This window comes from Camelus dromedarius, chromosome 17 (assembly GCF_036321535.1).
Source record: "Camelus dromedarius isolate mCamDro1 chromosome 17, mCamDro1.pat, whole genome shotgun sequence".
NCBI classification, from domain to species: domain Eukaryota; kingdom Metazoa; phylum Chordata; class Mammalia; order Artiodactyla; family Camelidae; genus Camelus; species Camelus dromedarius.
The window spans coordinates 44,551,504-44,566,743 of record NC_087452.1 but is presented as its reverse complement, the minus strand read 5'-3'; the positions used below and the strand labels follow the sequence as shown (position 1 = coordinate 44,566,743).

At 46.0% G+C, this 15,240-nt stretch overlaps 1 protein-coding gene across 2 annotated transcripts in view; it reads right to left on the bottom strand.

The window, feature by feature from the left end:
• UBP1 (upstream binding protein 1) overlaps nt 1–15,240 on the bottom strand; it is a 43,113-nt gene that overhangs the window by 2,611 nt on the left and 25,262 nt on the right. Inside the window, exons 6-15 of one of the 2 annotated variants that reach the window (XM_031469837.2) lie at nt 14,488–14,640; nt 14,276–14,386; nt 13,722–13,829; nt 8,731–8,834; nt 7,764–7,818; nt 7,424–7,517; nt 4,824–4,914; nt 3,955–4,073; nt 1,811–1,953; nt 1,055–1,106 (exon numbers count right to left, since the gene is read on the bottom strand). In XM_031469837.2, coding sequence (XP_031325697.1) covers nt 1,055–1,106; nt 1,811–1,953; nt 3,955–4,073; nt 4,824–4,914; nt 7,424–7,517; nt 7,764–7,818; nt 8,731–8,834; nt 13,722–13,829; nt 14,276–14,386; nt 14,488–14,640 — 1,030 coding nt within the window. The remainder of the gene's footprint in view (nt 1–1,054; nt 1,107–1,810; nt 1,954–3,954; nt 4,074–4,823; nt 4,915–7,423; nt 7,518–7,763; nt 7,819–8,730; nt 8,835–13,721; nt 13,830–14,275; nt 14,387–14,487; nt 14,641–15,240) is intronic. The other variant, XM_031469838.2, reaches the window with a different exon arrangement.

Here is a 15,240-nt window from a genome sequence, read left to right as displayed (position 1 = left end):
TTCATTGGACTCTCTTGAGTCCCGTCAGGGCCCGCTGTCTACATTCTCCCCCTCAGCGACCTCAGTGGTCTCCATGGCTTGGACTCACCACTGATTATGCTGAAGGCTTCCAAACCCACATCTCAAGCCTAGGCCTGTCTGGCCAGCCCTGGACGGACCTAATGACCTGCCACGTTTCCGGATCTAAATTGGAGCTCTTGACCCCAAGCCAGACCTACCTGTCTGCTGGGACCACCGTCTGCCCAGTGGCTCACATGAGCCACAATCACTCCCTCAAATGTGGAGCCCAGCAAGGCCCTGTCTCTAAATGTGTAAGATACCATCGCCTCTCATACAGATGGTATCGCCTGCCTCCAGTTTTCCCACCTTCTTTCTCGTCTGTCTCTAGAGTTGCAGAAGAGGAAGAAAAAGACCTATTCACATTACTCATTTGTTTAAACAACTGACTTCCTGGTACATTTCAAAATCTAAACTCCCCCCGACACCAGACTGGCCTCCTGCTCAGCTCTCCCCTCACTGCCCGGCAGCCACATGGCCCCCAGGCCTCCAGAGAAGCCAAGCTCTTCAGCCCGCACACAGCCCCACGCTGCCTGGGGTGCTCATCGCGCGGCCAGCCCTCCCACACTCCGGGTTTCGGCCTTCAACAGCCCTAACAGCTCTCAACAACCCCTCCCCGGACCCCGCAGCCATGAGCACTCATACATTCTCGTTCCTTCACGGCACCTAAGCTGCAATACGTGTAATCATGCGCGTCTGCTGACTGACCCCGGTTCGCTTTCCCAGCTGCAGCGGGAGTTCCCCAGCCTGGCACCGGCAGCACGTGTCTGATGCGAGGGGCCCAGTCAAACATCAGCCCGGGGAGGCCTGACTCCTCTTCCCTACTTGCTAATTAATTTCTATTTCAATCACTAAAAACACTTTAACTCAAACTTTCTTCTTAAAATAAGTGAAGCCAGCATTTTCAAAAGTAAACACACAAGATGACTGCAGATTGCACGCACACACGATCCCTCACGTTCCCAGCATTTCAAGACACACATAACATGCAAAGTACCTTTCACTGTGGAGAATAAAAAACAACTCTCATCTTGAAAGTTCTGGACCATCTAGAAGGATAAAGCAGATGTGTAATTAAGATCCAACTGTCCTTTCTTAACTGATGAGAAAAGATTAAAATTAGTTAAAATTAGTGAAAGGAAAAGTCATAACCTATATCCCACTGCACAAGTACAGGCCTCAATGGCCAAGACGGTCGCTCAGGAAGGCAGTGAGCAGCAGGACCCATGCCTGCTGTGGGGGCCGGGCCCTGCGCCGCCCGGGCTTGCCCGTGGTGGTCCCCGAGATCCGGTCACCCCGGCCCACTGGGGAACACCCCTGCCAGGTCCTGTGAGTAATGACTCTAACAAAAAGTCGCCACTCTGAAGTGCTCTTATGACTTGCCTGTCACTAAACGAGGGGTGGGGGGTGGTGCTACTTCCCTTCTAACCTTAGGGCTTTTTACAATTAGTCATCAAGTAGCGTACGAAAGGGAGACACATCCAAATGCCTCGCTGCCCTGCAGTCCCCCGGGCCCAGTCGGGAGTTTAGGGGGGTGGGAGCGGAGCCACGGTTCTCCCAGCCTTGTATTCCTTCTACCACTCAGGACACGTGGAACCCCTGGTTATAAGTTCTTACCAATTTGATCCCCAACTGAAAGTGATTCTCACGAGTACTTGCAGAGGTCATGGGGTTTTTCTATAGCTCATCAGTGACACAAAGAAAAGTCCCAGTGTGAAAGGGAAAAGCAAGCAGGCACGCCAGTCCGAGTTACCTGATCACTAACGAGAATGTGAATACCAGTGGGGCCTTGTCTGTAAACCTGGTGAATCTGGTGGAAAGGAATATTAAACACCAGCGCAAGTTTTCGAGCAACTTCTGAGGCAACCATTTCTTCCAAGTAGATAGCGTGATAAACTGAAATAAAAAGTGAAAACAGCATTTTAGCAGTAGTCTTTGATGTCTTCCACCTGATCTATACGAAGATCACACCTTTCAAAGTACTAAAGAAATAAAATTGAAAAAGGACCCCCCCTCACTGCCCTGTGACCATGGTACTGCATTACTTATGCTCACACATGTAATGTAATGAACATTAACATCTCTGCACAAAAGGATACAAGGTTTTAATCCTTCCTAAAAGCAAAGAGGCCATTAATGACCGCATACAGATGGGCACGGAGGATCTTTTTGGAATCTTGGGACTAACTGGACTGTGATGGCTGCAAAGCTATACAAAGTATGACTGAATTGCATACTTGCAGTGGGAGGATTTTATGGTATATAAGTTACACCAAAAGAAAGCTGTTTTCAAAAATGTTTTGTTTCTAGCAATTTATAAAGAGAACCCTAAAAAGGTGATAGTTTTTGATTCTGTAAGCCTACTACTGGGAATTTATCCTAAAGAATAAAAGCTACCCACTCCTCACCCCCTTTCTCACAAAGAATTAAAAACTGTGAAAGCACAAGAGAAGCTAAGGTGTGGACGACGAGGCCTGCTGCTCCTCTGCACAGAGCCCAGACACCGTCGCCCCGGCCCCGTGGGCCTGAACAGGTCCTGCTCAAGCCAAACACTGATCAGAAACATCAGTGCTTTTACTTGGCTTCCCCTAAACCAGGGTTTTTCCTTGTGTTTGTGTTTATGAGTACAAAAACCTTTGCTCAGAATTTGGAACCACAATTAAAGTAAGACTCTAGAGAGGCCCTGGAGCAGAGGTGGCCAATCTCTGCCGTACACCTGTTCTTTAAAAAAAATTTTTTTATCAGAACACAGCTGCACCCATCATCTGGGCACCGTGACGGCAGAGAGAAGTGAGAAAGAGGCCCTGCAGTCTGCAGAGTCCACGTACTTACTATGTGGTCTTTCACAGAAAAGGTTTTCAGCCTCGATCTAGGGTTAACTGTGGCAGGATTTCCACAGACACTAGTGTTTGAGGACACACCTGACTGTATGTAAATGCTGAAGACTGTGATGATACCTGGAGCGATCCTTTAGAATTTTTGTCCTTAAAGACTAAGACTTCGTATCTTTAGCCTTAAAATTCAGTTTTTCAAGTCAAAATGACACCAAATTAAAAAGCTCACAACAGTGATGCTTTTCTTGGGGTTTTTCAGTCAAATTCAAACCACACAGTATTTTTCAGAGCTCTACCTATTATCAGGGCAAATAACTGCCTCTCTCAATGCTGTAACACATTTTTCTCTAAAAAGTTCTGAGTGTGTTCCCTTATTTTTGTTTCAGAGTGTGGGAAGAGGGCAGATGTTACCACATACCCACCTTACAAACGATAAAACACCTGCTTTTAAAAAAAAAAGCTTGGTTTTTTTAAGGACCATATTTGGAGAAGGGAAGGGGTGAAGATTTTTACCCCTGCCCTCATCCAGCGCTCTATTACCCAAAGAAAGCAAACCCGCAGGAAGAGGGCCTCCCAGTACTCTGATGGACGATGCGGCAGTCCACCGGACACAGCACCAGACTCACCCCACAACTCACCGTGCGGCCAGATGCTTGTCCAAGGCAAGTCCACACCCCCAACACCGTTACATACGTGCACCTTTGCACAAGTGGTATTTTAAATTTTTACCCAAGCCAGAAAAATGAATACAAAAGAAACCCCCTTCCCCTGCTTTCTTCCCAAGCTACCAATACTGTATTCATCATTTCAGTAAATCTGAGGTTTACCCCCAAAAAGCTAGCAACATCCCCAAAGCACTGAAGCTAGTCTGTCTCATTAGGTATCGCTGGCATCAAGGACCACAGAGGAGGAGATCCACGGTGCAGCCGAAATAGCTGAGAAAAGCCGCCGGAGTGGTGCCCTCTCCTCCCGAGGGCCCTGCCTCGACCGTCCTGTGACAGGGGTCCCACGAAGCCCCGCTCAGAAGGGCAGTGACGGGGAGCCGAGGGCCCCGCATACCCACCGTAGGGCGTGGCACCGCCGCTGTCGCCCCCGCTGCCCGCCGCCTGCGGCTGCCCCTGCGGCGCAGCAGCGCCTGGCTGCTCCCTGCAGACGTAGAGGGTCAGGCGCGGCCTGACCGACCTGCAACCAGAAGAGGGCGCGCGTGAGCCAGGCCGCCCGCGCATGCGCAGTGACACTACAGGCAGCTAGTTCTAGTTCCTTTTGAGAACTTTACACGGTTACTTGGTTACGCAAATTTATGTACTAGTAAAAATATAAAAACACACACCTCACACCAACTAGCACAGGTGGTCTAATCTGATGATCCAGACTCTAAACCATTGAGGTGGTCTGTCAGATGCTGGTAAATCTAAGTTTCAAGATTAAGTCAGCAATTTAAAATCAGTAAGATTCAATCTTAATGGAATTCTCACACAAGTCTAGAGATATCAACGATAGTAAATGGATCTTAAAAGCCAGCACAGTTTACAGTTCTATCATTTTCATTTACAATTAGAAGTTTACATTTTAAATAACTGTTTAGTAGTGTCACATGACCTTGAAAACCAGAGATTCTGTAATAGCTCACCTAAATGAGAAGTTTGCTTTCTTGGCAACAAACCCAGCCGTCTTCAAGAACTCAGTACTGCCCATGTGCATTTCTACCAGTCTTACAGTCTACCTCTGCCCTCATCAGTGCCTGCATCATATCTGGGCCTGCCTGAAGGTGTACACAAAACAGTCTTCTCGTGAGCACGACGCGCCCGCGCCCAGCAGTGCACAGGCACACGCCAACCCAGCGTGGGAACACATCCTGCCCGCGGTCCCCACGCCAAGAAGGGTGCATCCTTATTTCAAGCAGAACAGTTCTGTTTAAACACAGTATTTTACCTTGACTTCAGTGAATTATAGAGCCGAATTCCATCGGCTGCACCACAAATTTGTACTAGATCCTCCTTTGTCAGTTTTAATAAGTCGGCACCTGGAGAACAGCAAAAAGAGATTCTTCTCAAGCAAATGGGAAAAGAACCAGCAGGACTAGCTGTCTTCACACAGCACCTGTCTTCACACAGATTAATGTCCTTTGAAACCATCACTCACGTGCACACACAGAGCCCCATCCCCCAGAGCCAAGAGAAAGGGGGCCCTCCGTGTCCTGTACCGAGGAGCTCAGAAGCCCAGAGGCTGGTGAATCAGCAAGGAGCAGGGCCGACAGGACTGCTCCCCAACACAGCATTCCACTGCCTGCCTGCCTTGGGCTGGGCTGTGGTTGTGCAGATAAACGTGATTCTGACCCCAGATAACTCACCTTGAGATGGCCCAGACCAATCTTTAATTTTACAAAAACTGGAAATGGAAGTCAGAGTTTTGTGGACTCACCGAAAGTCACACAAGGTGGCAGCAGAGCTAGGACCAGGCCTTTTCTATCCCAGCAGACTATGTACAGCTGAACATTCTGTAACCTAACAACTCTGTCACCACGTGCAGTTTTAATACCAAAGCAAGGCAGAGAATTGCATATTATACTTAAGATTTCTCCCTTAAATACTTGGTAAGTGTTAATGACATGGTATCTAGGATCTGCTCTAAAACAGAACAGAAAGGGGGGGAGGGAGTGGAGACAGTGAGACTTCCGGAAGCTAGGAATGGTTACACACCGGTTCATCATACTCTTCTCTCTGTTTTGTCTGAGTGTGTCCACAATCTTTTGTTCTTCTCTTTTCTTGACTCTCAAGATGCAGTTTATTGGGAGAATTAAGATGCCCTCTGGGATTAAAGCAGGACTTCCATGTGATAAATACCCACTTACATATATCACAGGATACCGGAGTTGTATATTTTTGAGGGCCTGAATGTGAGAGCCCAATAATTTTCCACTTTGTAAAAGAAACAAAGACCAGAGAAGCACATTTCCCACGAGGCAGGAGCACTGAGGGAGCTGACTGATGGAGTCAGGTAGGCAAAGACAGGCTGCCTCATCTGTACCGGGACCTTCCTTCCACATGCCCTTCCACACTCCCTGGGGCGAGCAGGGGTGTGTGTGCGCACAGCCCCCTCTGAAACAAGACTGCCGGAGGAGAGGCCCAGGGCGAGAAGCCCCCCTTCGCCTCCCCGCCCCCCTGCTGTTGGAAGCTCATGTGGCAAGGAGAGGCAGGAGGCCAAGCACACTGGTCACTGCTCACAGCGAAAAGTGCTCAGAACTGAAACGCGGGCCCGCGTGACAGCAGCAAGCAGGACGTCACAGCCTTCTGTGCGCGCTTCACTCTTCATATCTCCCCTAGGAGCAGCCTGCGTGTCCCCACCACCGCACTGGCATTTTTAAGTTACTTTTTTGTTTAACAGATAAAAGGCTTTACTTAATCATAAAAATGTGGATCCCAGCTAGCAAATGACTTTAATCCAGTACTTTAATTTTAAAGAGACAAAGAACTATTTGGGGAATGACTAATCACTGCACAAGAGGGGCAGTAAAGGGCTGACGTAATAGAAAACCACGTTCTTTGTGAAGCAGGCTTTCCTCCAGGCTGGGTGTTTGCACCCGTTCTGTCCTCCTAAAAGGCTCAAGCCGCGTCTGGCAGGATGCATCTGGCCAGGACACGTGACTAAGCGTTCTGCAGGAAAAGGGTCCCAGGGCCAAAAACGTTTGGGGAATGCTGGCCCCACCCCAGCTGGCAAATCTATTACTGTCCCGCTAGACAGGCCTCCGACAGCCCACCTGAAGCAGCACTGCTTGGTCCCTTTTAAAGTTCCATCTAAATACTCCCTTACTCTTCAAGAAAACACTTACACATAAGTCTATGAAAACCATTCCTGAGTTCACTCACAGCCTGTAACACTACACAGCAATAAAGAGGAACAACCTAAGGACACATCTTGGATGGATGCGAGGGCATTATGCTGAGCGGGAAAACATACTGAATGACTCCACTTACGTAACATTCTCAAAATGACACAGCCATAGAAACAGAAAGTAGATTAACGGGTGCCGGGGGTGAGGGATGGGGGGGGGTGTGGGTAGCAGAAGGCACCTCCCTGTGTGCAGGCGAGATGCTGCACCTTCGGTGGTGGTCATCTCTACACCCAACACGGAACTATATACATACACTGCACCACGTGTGCTACACTTTGTAACTCACTAGAAAGTAAACATTATTTCAAATTAAAGTTCATAAAATGAAAAATACTGCATGTAACTGTACACACCTATAAAAAATGAGGGCAGCTAAAACTGGTGACAGTATCTATTTCCTGTTTTGATGTTATATAAGGGGGCTGCAAGGCGTTACGTGGAAAAACAGCGTTAACAGGTACACAGGACTTCCCTGTACATGTCTGGGCAACTTCTTACAAATTACTTCCTGTACTTACTTCCCAAATTACTTACTTACTGTACGATTACTTCCCAAAAATTTAATTAAAAGACTAATGAAAGTATAGAAGTAAGTAAACGATGCGTGTGTGTGTGCATGCATACGCATGCACAAACTTACCTAAAAAATTGGAAAACAGTCTTGTGTAGGAAGAGAATCTGTTTTTGAGCAGCCATTGTTGTGTTTCCTGGATTGTGGCTGAAGGCTGAAGTTGCTATTAACAAAGAAAATGAGCATAAACGGAAGCAGCTATTCAGGCTTACAAAAAAAAAAAGTAACTGGCAGGTTACAAAGAAACATTTAAACAAAACACAGAAATCCTCTCCAGGTTTAAAGTTTAAAACACCCAAGAAGAGCACAGGTGGGACTGTTCAGTGACCCAAGCATTAGCTCAAACCCCTGGCAGAGGCCTCAAAATGCAGGGCCCTGAAAGCATGACTGTTAGAGAAAAGATACTTACTTCACTAGAGGCCTGTGAAACTCCATCTCCCTGATGATTCGGGGAAGAAGAATTGCTGGGGAGAAGGAAGGGAGGAAGAAAAGGATGGATGATTATTATAAATTTTTTTATTCAAGACATTAAAGGCTGTTAAAGCAGGTGACTTTAAAACAGTACTGTGGACAGAGCAATGCAAGTGTGCACAGAATGTTTGCACAACTGGTCAAGGAGTGAACATGATGATAGGTTAAGACACAGAAAACGGTTTAATTTATGCCTTCTCTGTCTGTTCTGGTAAGAAATTCAAGTTTTGTGAAACAAAAGGACTCTAGTTATCTCCAGGGGTGCCAGGAAAATGAATGACGTCTTCATTTTAGTTAGAAAAAAAAATGGGAATCAACTAAAATAAACAGTTGAAAATAACTGCAAAGAAACCTACTTTAATAATGAGCTGCAAGAAATAATCTAATGATCCTAAGTCAAAACAGAGAATAATACCCCTTTAACGAATACATTTATCCATGATTAAAGAAGGTGAAAGTCGAGAGAACAAAAGAAACAGATCTGTACCACTGCCCTTGTGTTTCCAGGGGAAATGAAAGTGAGAGCAAGGCAAGATGCTCCTGGTCTGACACAGTGGGCGTTCGCGACAAGCGTGTGCTCCACTAAACACAACCGGAATGCATTCAAGTCACAGTTTCCCTTAAACCTCACCGTCCTATCCATGAACCCCATTATGTTATTTTCACCTCACAAAAAGTCTCTTTTGAAAATGCACCCTTTTCCACATTTCCACAGCTGTCGATATGTGAGGTACGAGGGGCTACGAGCAAAGAGGCTGGTGGGTGAAGAAATGACGATTTGCCTCTGAAACTGAGGTACAGGCTATTTCCAGTGCCCATGGGCTACACACACATGAAGGGGGAGGCTGCCGCAACTCCAGAGAAAGGGGGGTGGGCCCCAGGCACACGGCACGCACACCAGATACCTGTCCGGGACACTGCAAGTGCTCTGCTGCGGGGGCGGGAAGGTGGGCGCCGAGGAGGGACTGCTGTTCACGTAGGCCGTGGGGGTATCAGGCCACGGGGAGCACTAAGGACAGAAACAAAGGGAAATTAATGATACTCTTCTAAAGCACGTGGAAGAATATTCTTGTAATCCACTCTCTAGTCTGGCCAAGTGTAAGGTTATAAAACATAAGACACCTAACATTCATCAGGCAACCTCACAGAAACACACCGATTTTACTTCTGTGTGGCAGGGAAAACGCTACCTGCTGTCTGCATCTACACACTGACTAATCCTGGGGGAGACCTGACGTGACGACAGCAGCAGACACTGACAAAGGCGTCTTAAATGTACTTAAGTACAGTTTGCTTTCAAGTACCTTCCTCCTCCCTCTTCATCAACTCCCCAGTAGGTACCTATCAAGGTTTGAAGAACAGGAGAGGCAAGAAAGGGTTGAGCAGCAACATCGGACACGGCAGGGTGACGAGGACAGCGGCCCTGTCCCACCTAGCGCTCTCTTCGCCCTCCTCCCCACGGCGCAGCCTCACCAGGGCCCACGTACTGCCTCAGCCCCGCGCAGGACGAGTCAGGCCAACATCCAAATACAGCAACTGGGGATGGTACTGCCTCCACCCATCTGTTTACTTACATCTATTATTTGCATATTCTGGAAGGGGCAGGGTGAACTTAAATGTTTTTCAGCCCTTGGCACAACTCTGACCAAAAACAGAGCAAAGACACACTAACTATTACACTCAGGAGCACTGGAAAAGCTGCAGTCAGTGAGATGCTGAGCGGGCCAGGGCGGCGGCCAGTGCTGAGGGTGGGGGGCCTGCACGTCTCTCCACGGGTATGCTTCCTAAGCCTGGGCACACCCTGGGTTTCAAGGGTCCCCCTTCATAATCACTCTTCTCCCAATTCACACAAAAATGGCCTCATCTTTCACCATGCCCGTAGGGCAGGAGACTGCGCCAAAAACCAAGCAAAACACTATTCAAAGAAGAGGATAAATGCTAAGAAAATACAGGTCTCTAAAACATTCTTCTGTATGTCAGAAGGTTTTCAATTCTTTGCTCTCAAAAAAATTCAGGACATCTTGTCAGTTGACCGACATTGAAGTAATCTACTAGATCATACAAAAAGAGATTATTGGGCAGGTATCTCAGAGGGAGTTCCAAGACCTGAATGACACTGCTGAAAGAAAAAGAAATACATCTCTTATCTATAAACAAAACTAGATATGTTTCACCTGTCTCATTATTTAAGATGTATTTCCAATAACATTTCTATTTTTATACTTAACAATCAAAATTTGTATGATTTGATAAATTGGTACAAATAATAAGTTTTAAATTCCTCAACTGACTTAAGCCTTATGGTCACAGGAAATTTAAAAAATTAAATTTCAGTTTATGACAGTTTGTTGTAAAAAAGTTATCAGGGTCATCATTAGAAGATTTCCAGGCATAAAAGTATGTCCTATCAGGACAAAATTATTTAAGGGGAGTTAAAGAGAAAACATGAGACCAGGAAGGAAGAGCAGGTCTACTGTAGAGCACAGGGAACTATATTCAATATCTTGTAATTCCCTGTAATGAAAAAGAATATATATGTAGTCTTACGTGCGTGTAACTGAATCACTGTGCTGTACACCAGAAACTAACATAACACTGTAAATCAACTATGCTTCAATTAAAAAAAAAAAATAAAACAAAGAAGGAAGAGCAGAGTAAAACTGCAGACTTAACCAAAGAGCTTAACCATGGACATTTGAAAATGACCAATGGTGGGTGTCAAACTGCCCTGGCGTTTAGATTCCACAGGACACATTTCAAAAGGCAATGTGACAGTTTCATCTTAAATTGTAAATACAAACATTCACTATGTCAGAAAATTGTTGCCTTTCAACTATTTAAATTTATGGTGAAAACTTTCAATGTCATCCTAAAAATGTGCAAGGGAATATTTTCTCTTTCAAAATTCTTTGGAGTGAAGTGTCCAGACCACCAGCGTGAAGCACTCTGAGGGCAGGAACCAAGTATCTCCAATGGTTACAGGAGCTTAAAATGACGTGTCTGACCCCTATCAGAAGCACAGGTGCAGGAAATGTCACAATCTTAGCCTTCTTTACAACTACCCATTAGGTATCCCGTCAAAAATGCAGAAAATGACTGCAGACTGAACGTTTCAGCTATCATCACAAAAGAAATCTAACCTGGCTGGAATGCACTGCCAAACCCACTGCACGTCACACCAATTTCACTATCAATGACATCTTACACAATGCCCATTCTTTTAAACTAGGGCCTCTTTCTCTTTCCAGCTTCCAAAGCAGCACCTCCCCGCACTTTATACAGTTTAAGGAGCCTAAGATCTTGGGAGCCGACCGGCAGGTCTCACAACCTACGGGGTCGCACGCTCACAGTTCACCTCCACTACTTCCAAGACTTTCCTGCTACACCATTCTCCCCAGATACAAAATATTACAACACAGCACAACACGCCCATCTAAACAATATAAAGCCTTTCAATATCACGTCTCCCCAAATCTGCTTTGTAATTACTGCCAGCTGTTTAAAAAAATGAAGCCATCAAAAGCTCCAAGTGAGCGTGGCCAGTAACATGGCAAAGACACCTAAGTTACTGAAACTATTTCCCTTTTCCACATCTGGACACCTCTAGCAGCAGAAAAGTAAGGCTGTTAATAACTGATATCTAAAACCTGCCCAATAAAAGGGAGGCTCGATTCACTGAACACTAAAAAACTAGTGTTCATGAAAACTGGTCCCACTGGGAGGCCTCCACCTGCAGAAAACAGTGGATTCCAAGTTCTTAAGTGGCCAGGCCAGATGACACACCAAGACCCTCCTGGCCTGTGTCTTTCGTAGGTTTCTCTTGCAGTGTCAACCCAGGAGGGTAAAGGCATACTAAGGAATATTTTCATCATGTTTCTTCTACCTTGTCATTCCTCCCTGTCTTTAGAAGTAAGCAGCTGTGCAGTGCCTGTGTTCCTGAAGACAGTCTGTGATTAAGGCCCCAGCAATACCTGGCCTGGACTCGTAGAGTCATGGTTTTGGTCACTGTGAACAGAGTCCCTCCCCAGGCAGATTAGAAAATGATGACCCACTGCAGACTGCAGAGATTGGCAGTCTGAATTTGAGCCAACAAAACACAGCTCAGATGCAAAGACCAACAGAGACACTAAGGGTGTGGCCGTGCCAGGGCTCTCAGGGCCCTACGGTGGAGCCTCTCTTCAGTGCTGGACCATTTCACACAGCACCTCTTAACTCGAACCAGTAAGTCTGGATACCCCTTTCTGCTGAGAGCCAACTCTAACTAGCAGAGAACTGTAAGAAATGTTGGCCTTCTTTTGTAGGCACTCAAAGAAAAACATAAAATCTTGCGGACTTTCTTTTTTTAAGGGATTAATCTGTATCTTGCTTTTAATGAACAGGTTTCCAAGAACTCTACCCACCCCTAGAAGTATCTTCTGATCGCAGCCCAGGGCAGCAAGCAAAGCACACCAGGAAGATGTGAAATCCCAGGCCAGTGAACTGCTGATGTTTTGCATACTTTAGACTTAAGAATCATGAATAATTTACCAACCATTCTGTCATCTCCAGATTAGCTCTGGGCTGTAACAGATTTCTTTAATTTACGAATTACCAGAACTCATTCCTTTTAATTAGTTATTTTATAACATTTACGTTACCAGGGTCTCCCCACCAAAGTTCACTAACACCCATTAGTGGGTCTTCAGCTGGGAAATCAGAAGAGAACAATAACATAAAATGGGAGGGGTGGGCAATTGGGGAACAAGTATACAGTTGCTCTATACAACCTTTGATTTGAATCAAAAAAGCCCAGTTTAAAGAAAATGCAACATGTGTGCTCCCCTCCACTCAGAGGAGGATATTTTCAGTTTTACTGCATATAGAAGCATTTAAAATATTTTTACTCAATGCTTTAATTTGGAAACAATGCTCCTATGACAATGTTTGTGATTTCTGTCTATAGATCACTACGATACATGTAGAGCAGTGAAAATTCCCCGTCTGCCACCTTGGTAGCACTGACGCTCCAATGATGAATAGAGTAGCCATTAATACATATGATGACAGTTATTTTAAAAAAATACTGTGTTCTCTGTTTACATTTACCATGGGCACACAGCTGATCTAAGTGTATATAACAGGATAATCCTTTGTCGACTGTTCGACAAAGAGCTGGGTCATAAAATCTTGACTTGCTATATATACTTAAGCTGACAAAGCTCATATTCAACCCTCCCCCTCCCACGACTGCACACTGCAGGGAACCAGGGCTGAGTGTGGTGAGGTGCACTATTCTGGCCTGAAGCGTCAATCACAATGCAGGGGCCAAGAGGAAACACAGATTCAGTCAGAGACTTTTTTCCCCACCAGTGCTGCCAAACAGGCTTGGAAAAGCACAGACAGACACACATTCTTACACTGCATGCAGGAAAATGGGACACAAAGTATTGCATATGTTAATGTTAAGCTAAGCTTGCTGCTATCATTTCTCTAAATATCCATGAAATTTTCTTATCCATTACACATATGAGAAAGCAAAACCTTTTAAAATTACACAAAAATGATAACTACTTTACTAAAGAAGTATTTTCAATTAATTTCAGTGCTGTTAAAGGAAGCGTGTGTGCAAAGGGGAGGGAGGGAGGGAGGAAAGGAAGGAGGCAGGGAGGGAACACATTTCTGAGTGTCATTTTTCCCTCCAAAACCACCCAATATGGTCAACTTTGTTTTAAAGTGTTAGATTTAGGAAATTTTCCTCAGTTGAGGAACAGAAAGCAGGAAGTCTAAACAAAAGCAAATTAAATCAAGACAAGGACATGAAAAACAAATTTGGCTTTACTTTTCAGTGGAAGTTGGTCCTATATCTAACACTGCACAAGGTTTCTTGCACAATGAAAAGAGAAGCAGAAGCCCTTACACTGCCTCGCTTTGCCAGAGAATCACCGTAGTCTGCTGGCAAAGTCCGCTTGCTGGACTTTTTCTGCTCATGTTCAACTGCATCTTCAATTATAGGCTCAAGCCTCATCTGGACAAACACCAAAGATTGGGATCAATGTCTTTTCATTATACAAAGAAAGATCTAATACCCTGTTTTACGTCTCTGCAGTCCGATTAAACAAATGTATGACTAACCGGATTCAAAGGTAAAGAAGATGCAAAACCCCAGCAGTGACAAACATCGGACATTCTAGGCCCCAACTTAACCTCTTGCCAACTTCGAGGTTTTTAAGGTCTTTTTCTGAGACCTGATTGGGATTTCAGCATCTTCATTCAAGATCCCACCCAGGGAACTAATCTATCACAATCCCCAAATTTAAATAGAATATCTCCCCCACAAACTTCACAGACAACATTATATCCATGGACCACCCCATCTTCCCGGACCCCTCTGCAGTGGCGCTGCTCCCCAAAGACAGCGCTGGCAGGCACACCTCTGCTTCTCCTCGGGACCAGGACGGCGCCCCGCATTACCTCCGTGAGGATCGTGGTGTCATAGGACGGCTGGTACTTCTCCTTTTCATGAGCAGTCCTCTTCTCCATCTTCTCTCGATCTGTCTTTTGTTTCCTATCTGCACCTTTAGGCTTAAAGACAAAGAAGATCAGTTTGTCTATCAGGTTCTGGACCAACAACTTCACCAGCCACACTGGGCCTTAATTACTGGGAGCCTAGTTCCATCCCTTACCTTAAAAACTTTGATTTGGCAGCTGGCTGAGTGTAGGTGATCTGTGTATTCTCCATTTTCATTCTGCTTAAAGGTGTCAACCTGGATCCTAAAAGGCACTCCCTTTTCACCCCCGTGCTTCCGGGGAGTGAACTCTGTGCTGATGCAGTGGACCTGGAAGACAACTCGAGCTGAAATGGACTCGAAGCACCCTTCCCTTTGTTCCCTTTCAGGTGTCCTGCCACAGGTCTAAATTCAAGCTCCTTTAAAACAAAACCCCATGTATTAGCCAGACATGTGTTGCGAGTTTCTGATTGCCTTTTTATACCGCTTTCCTTTCACAAACCCAGCTGAATCTTCCTGACCTTTCTGGGGATGCGCTCTTGCCCATTCCAACGCCTCTCCTCTGAGGGGGGACTTGCTCCGATCACGGGTGCATCACACAGTAGCTTCTGGAGTCCGTCTCCCAACCCAGACTGTAAGCTGCTCTCAGACCCGCCGTCTTCAGCCTTGCGTGCCGCACGACCCACAGCCGTCACCACCTCCTCACGCAGAACTCCCACTGTCTGCCATCTACTGCTGTCACCCCAACTCCAGCCGGCCAGTCACCTCCCTGGTGTTCACCGACTTGTGACGCTGCGCCTGGGGAACTTTGCACTCCTCACTCTGCCTGTATCCATCTCTACTCTCCTGTCACCCCTTCCAAGTTAGCTGAGAAGTCGGAGGGCACCACTCATTTTCCCACCACTGCTGCCCCTCTCCTGACATCAGAGC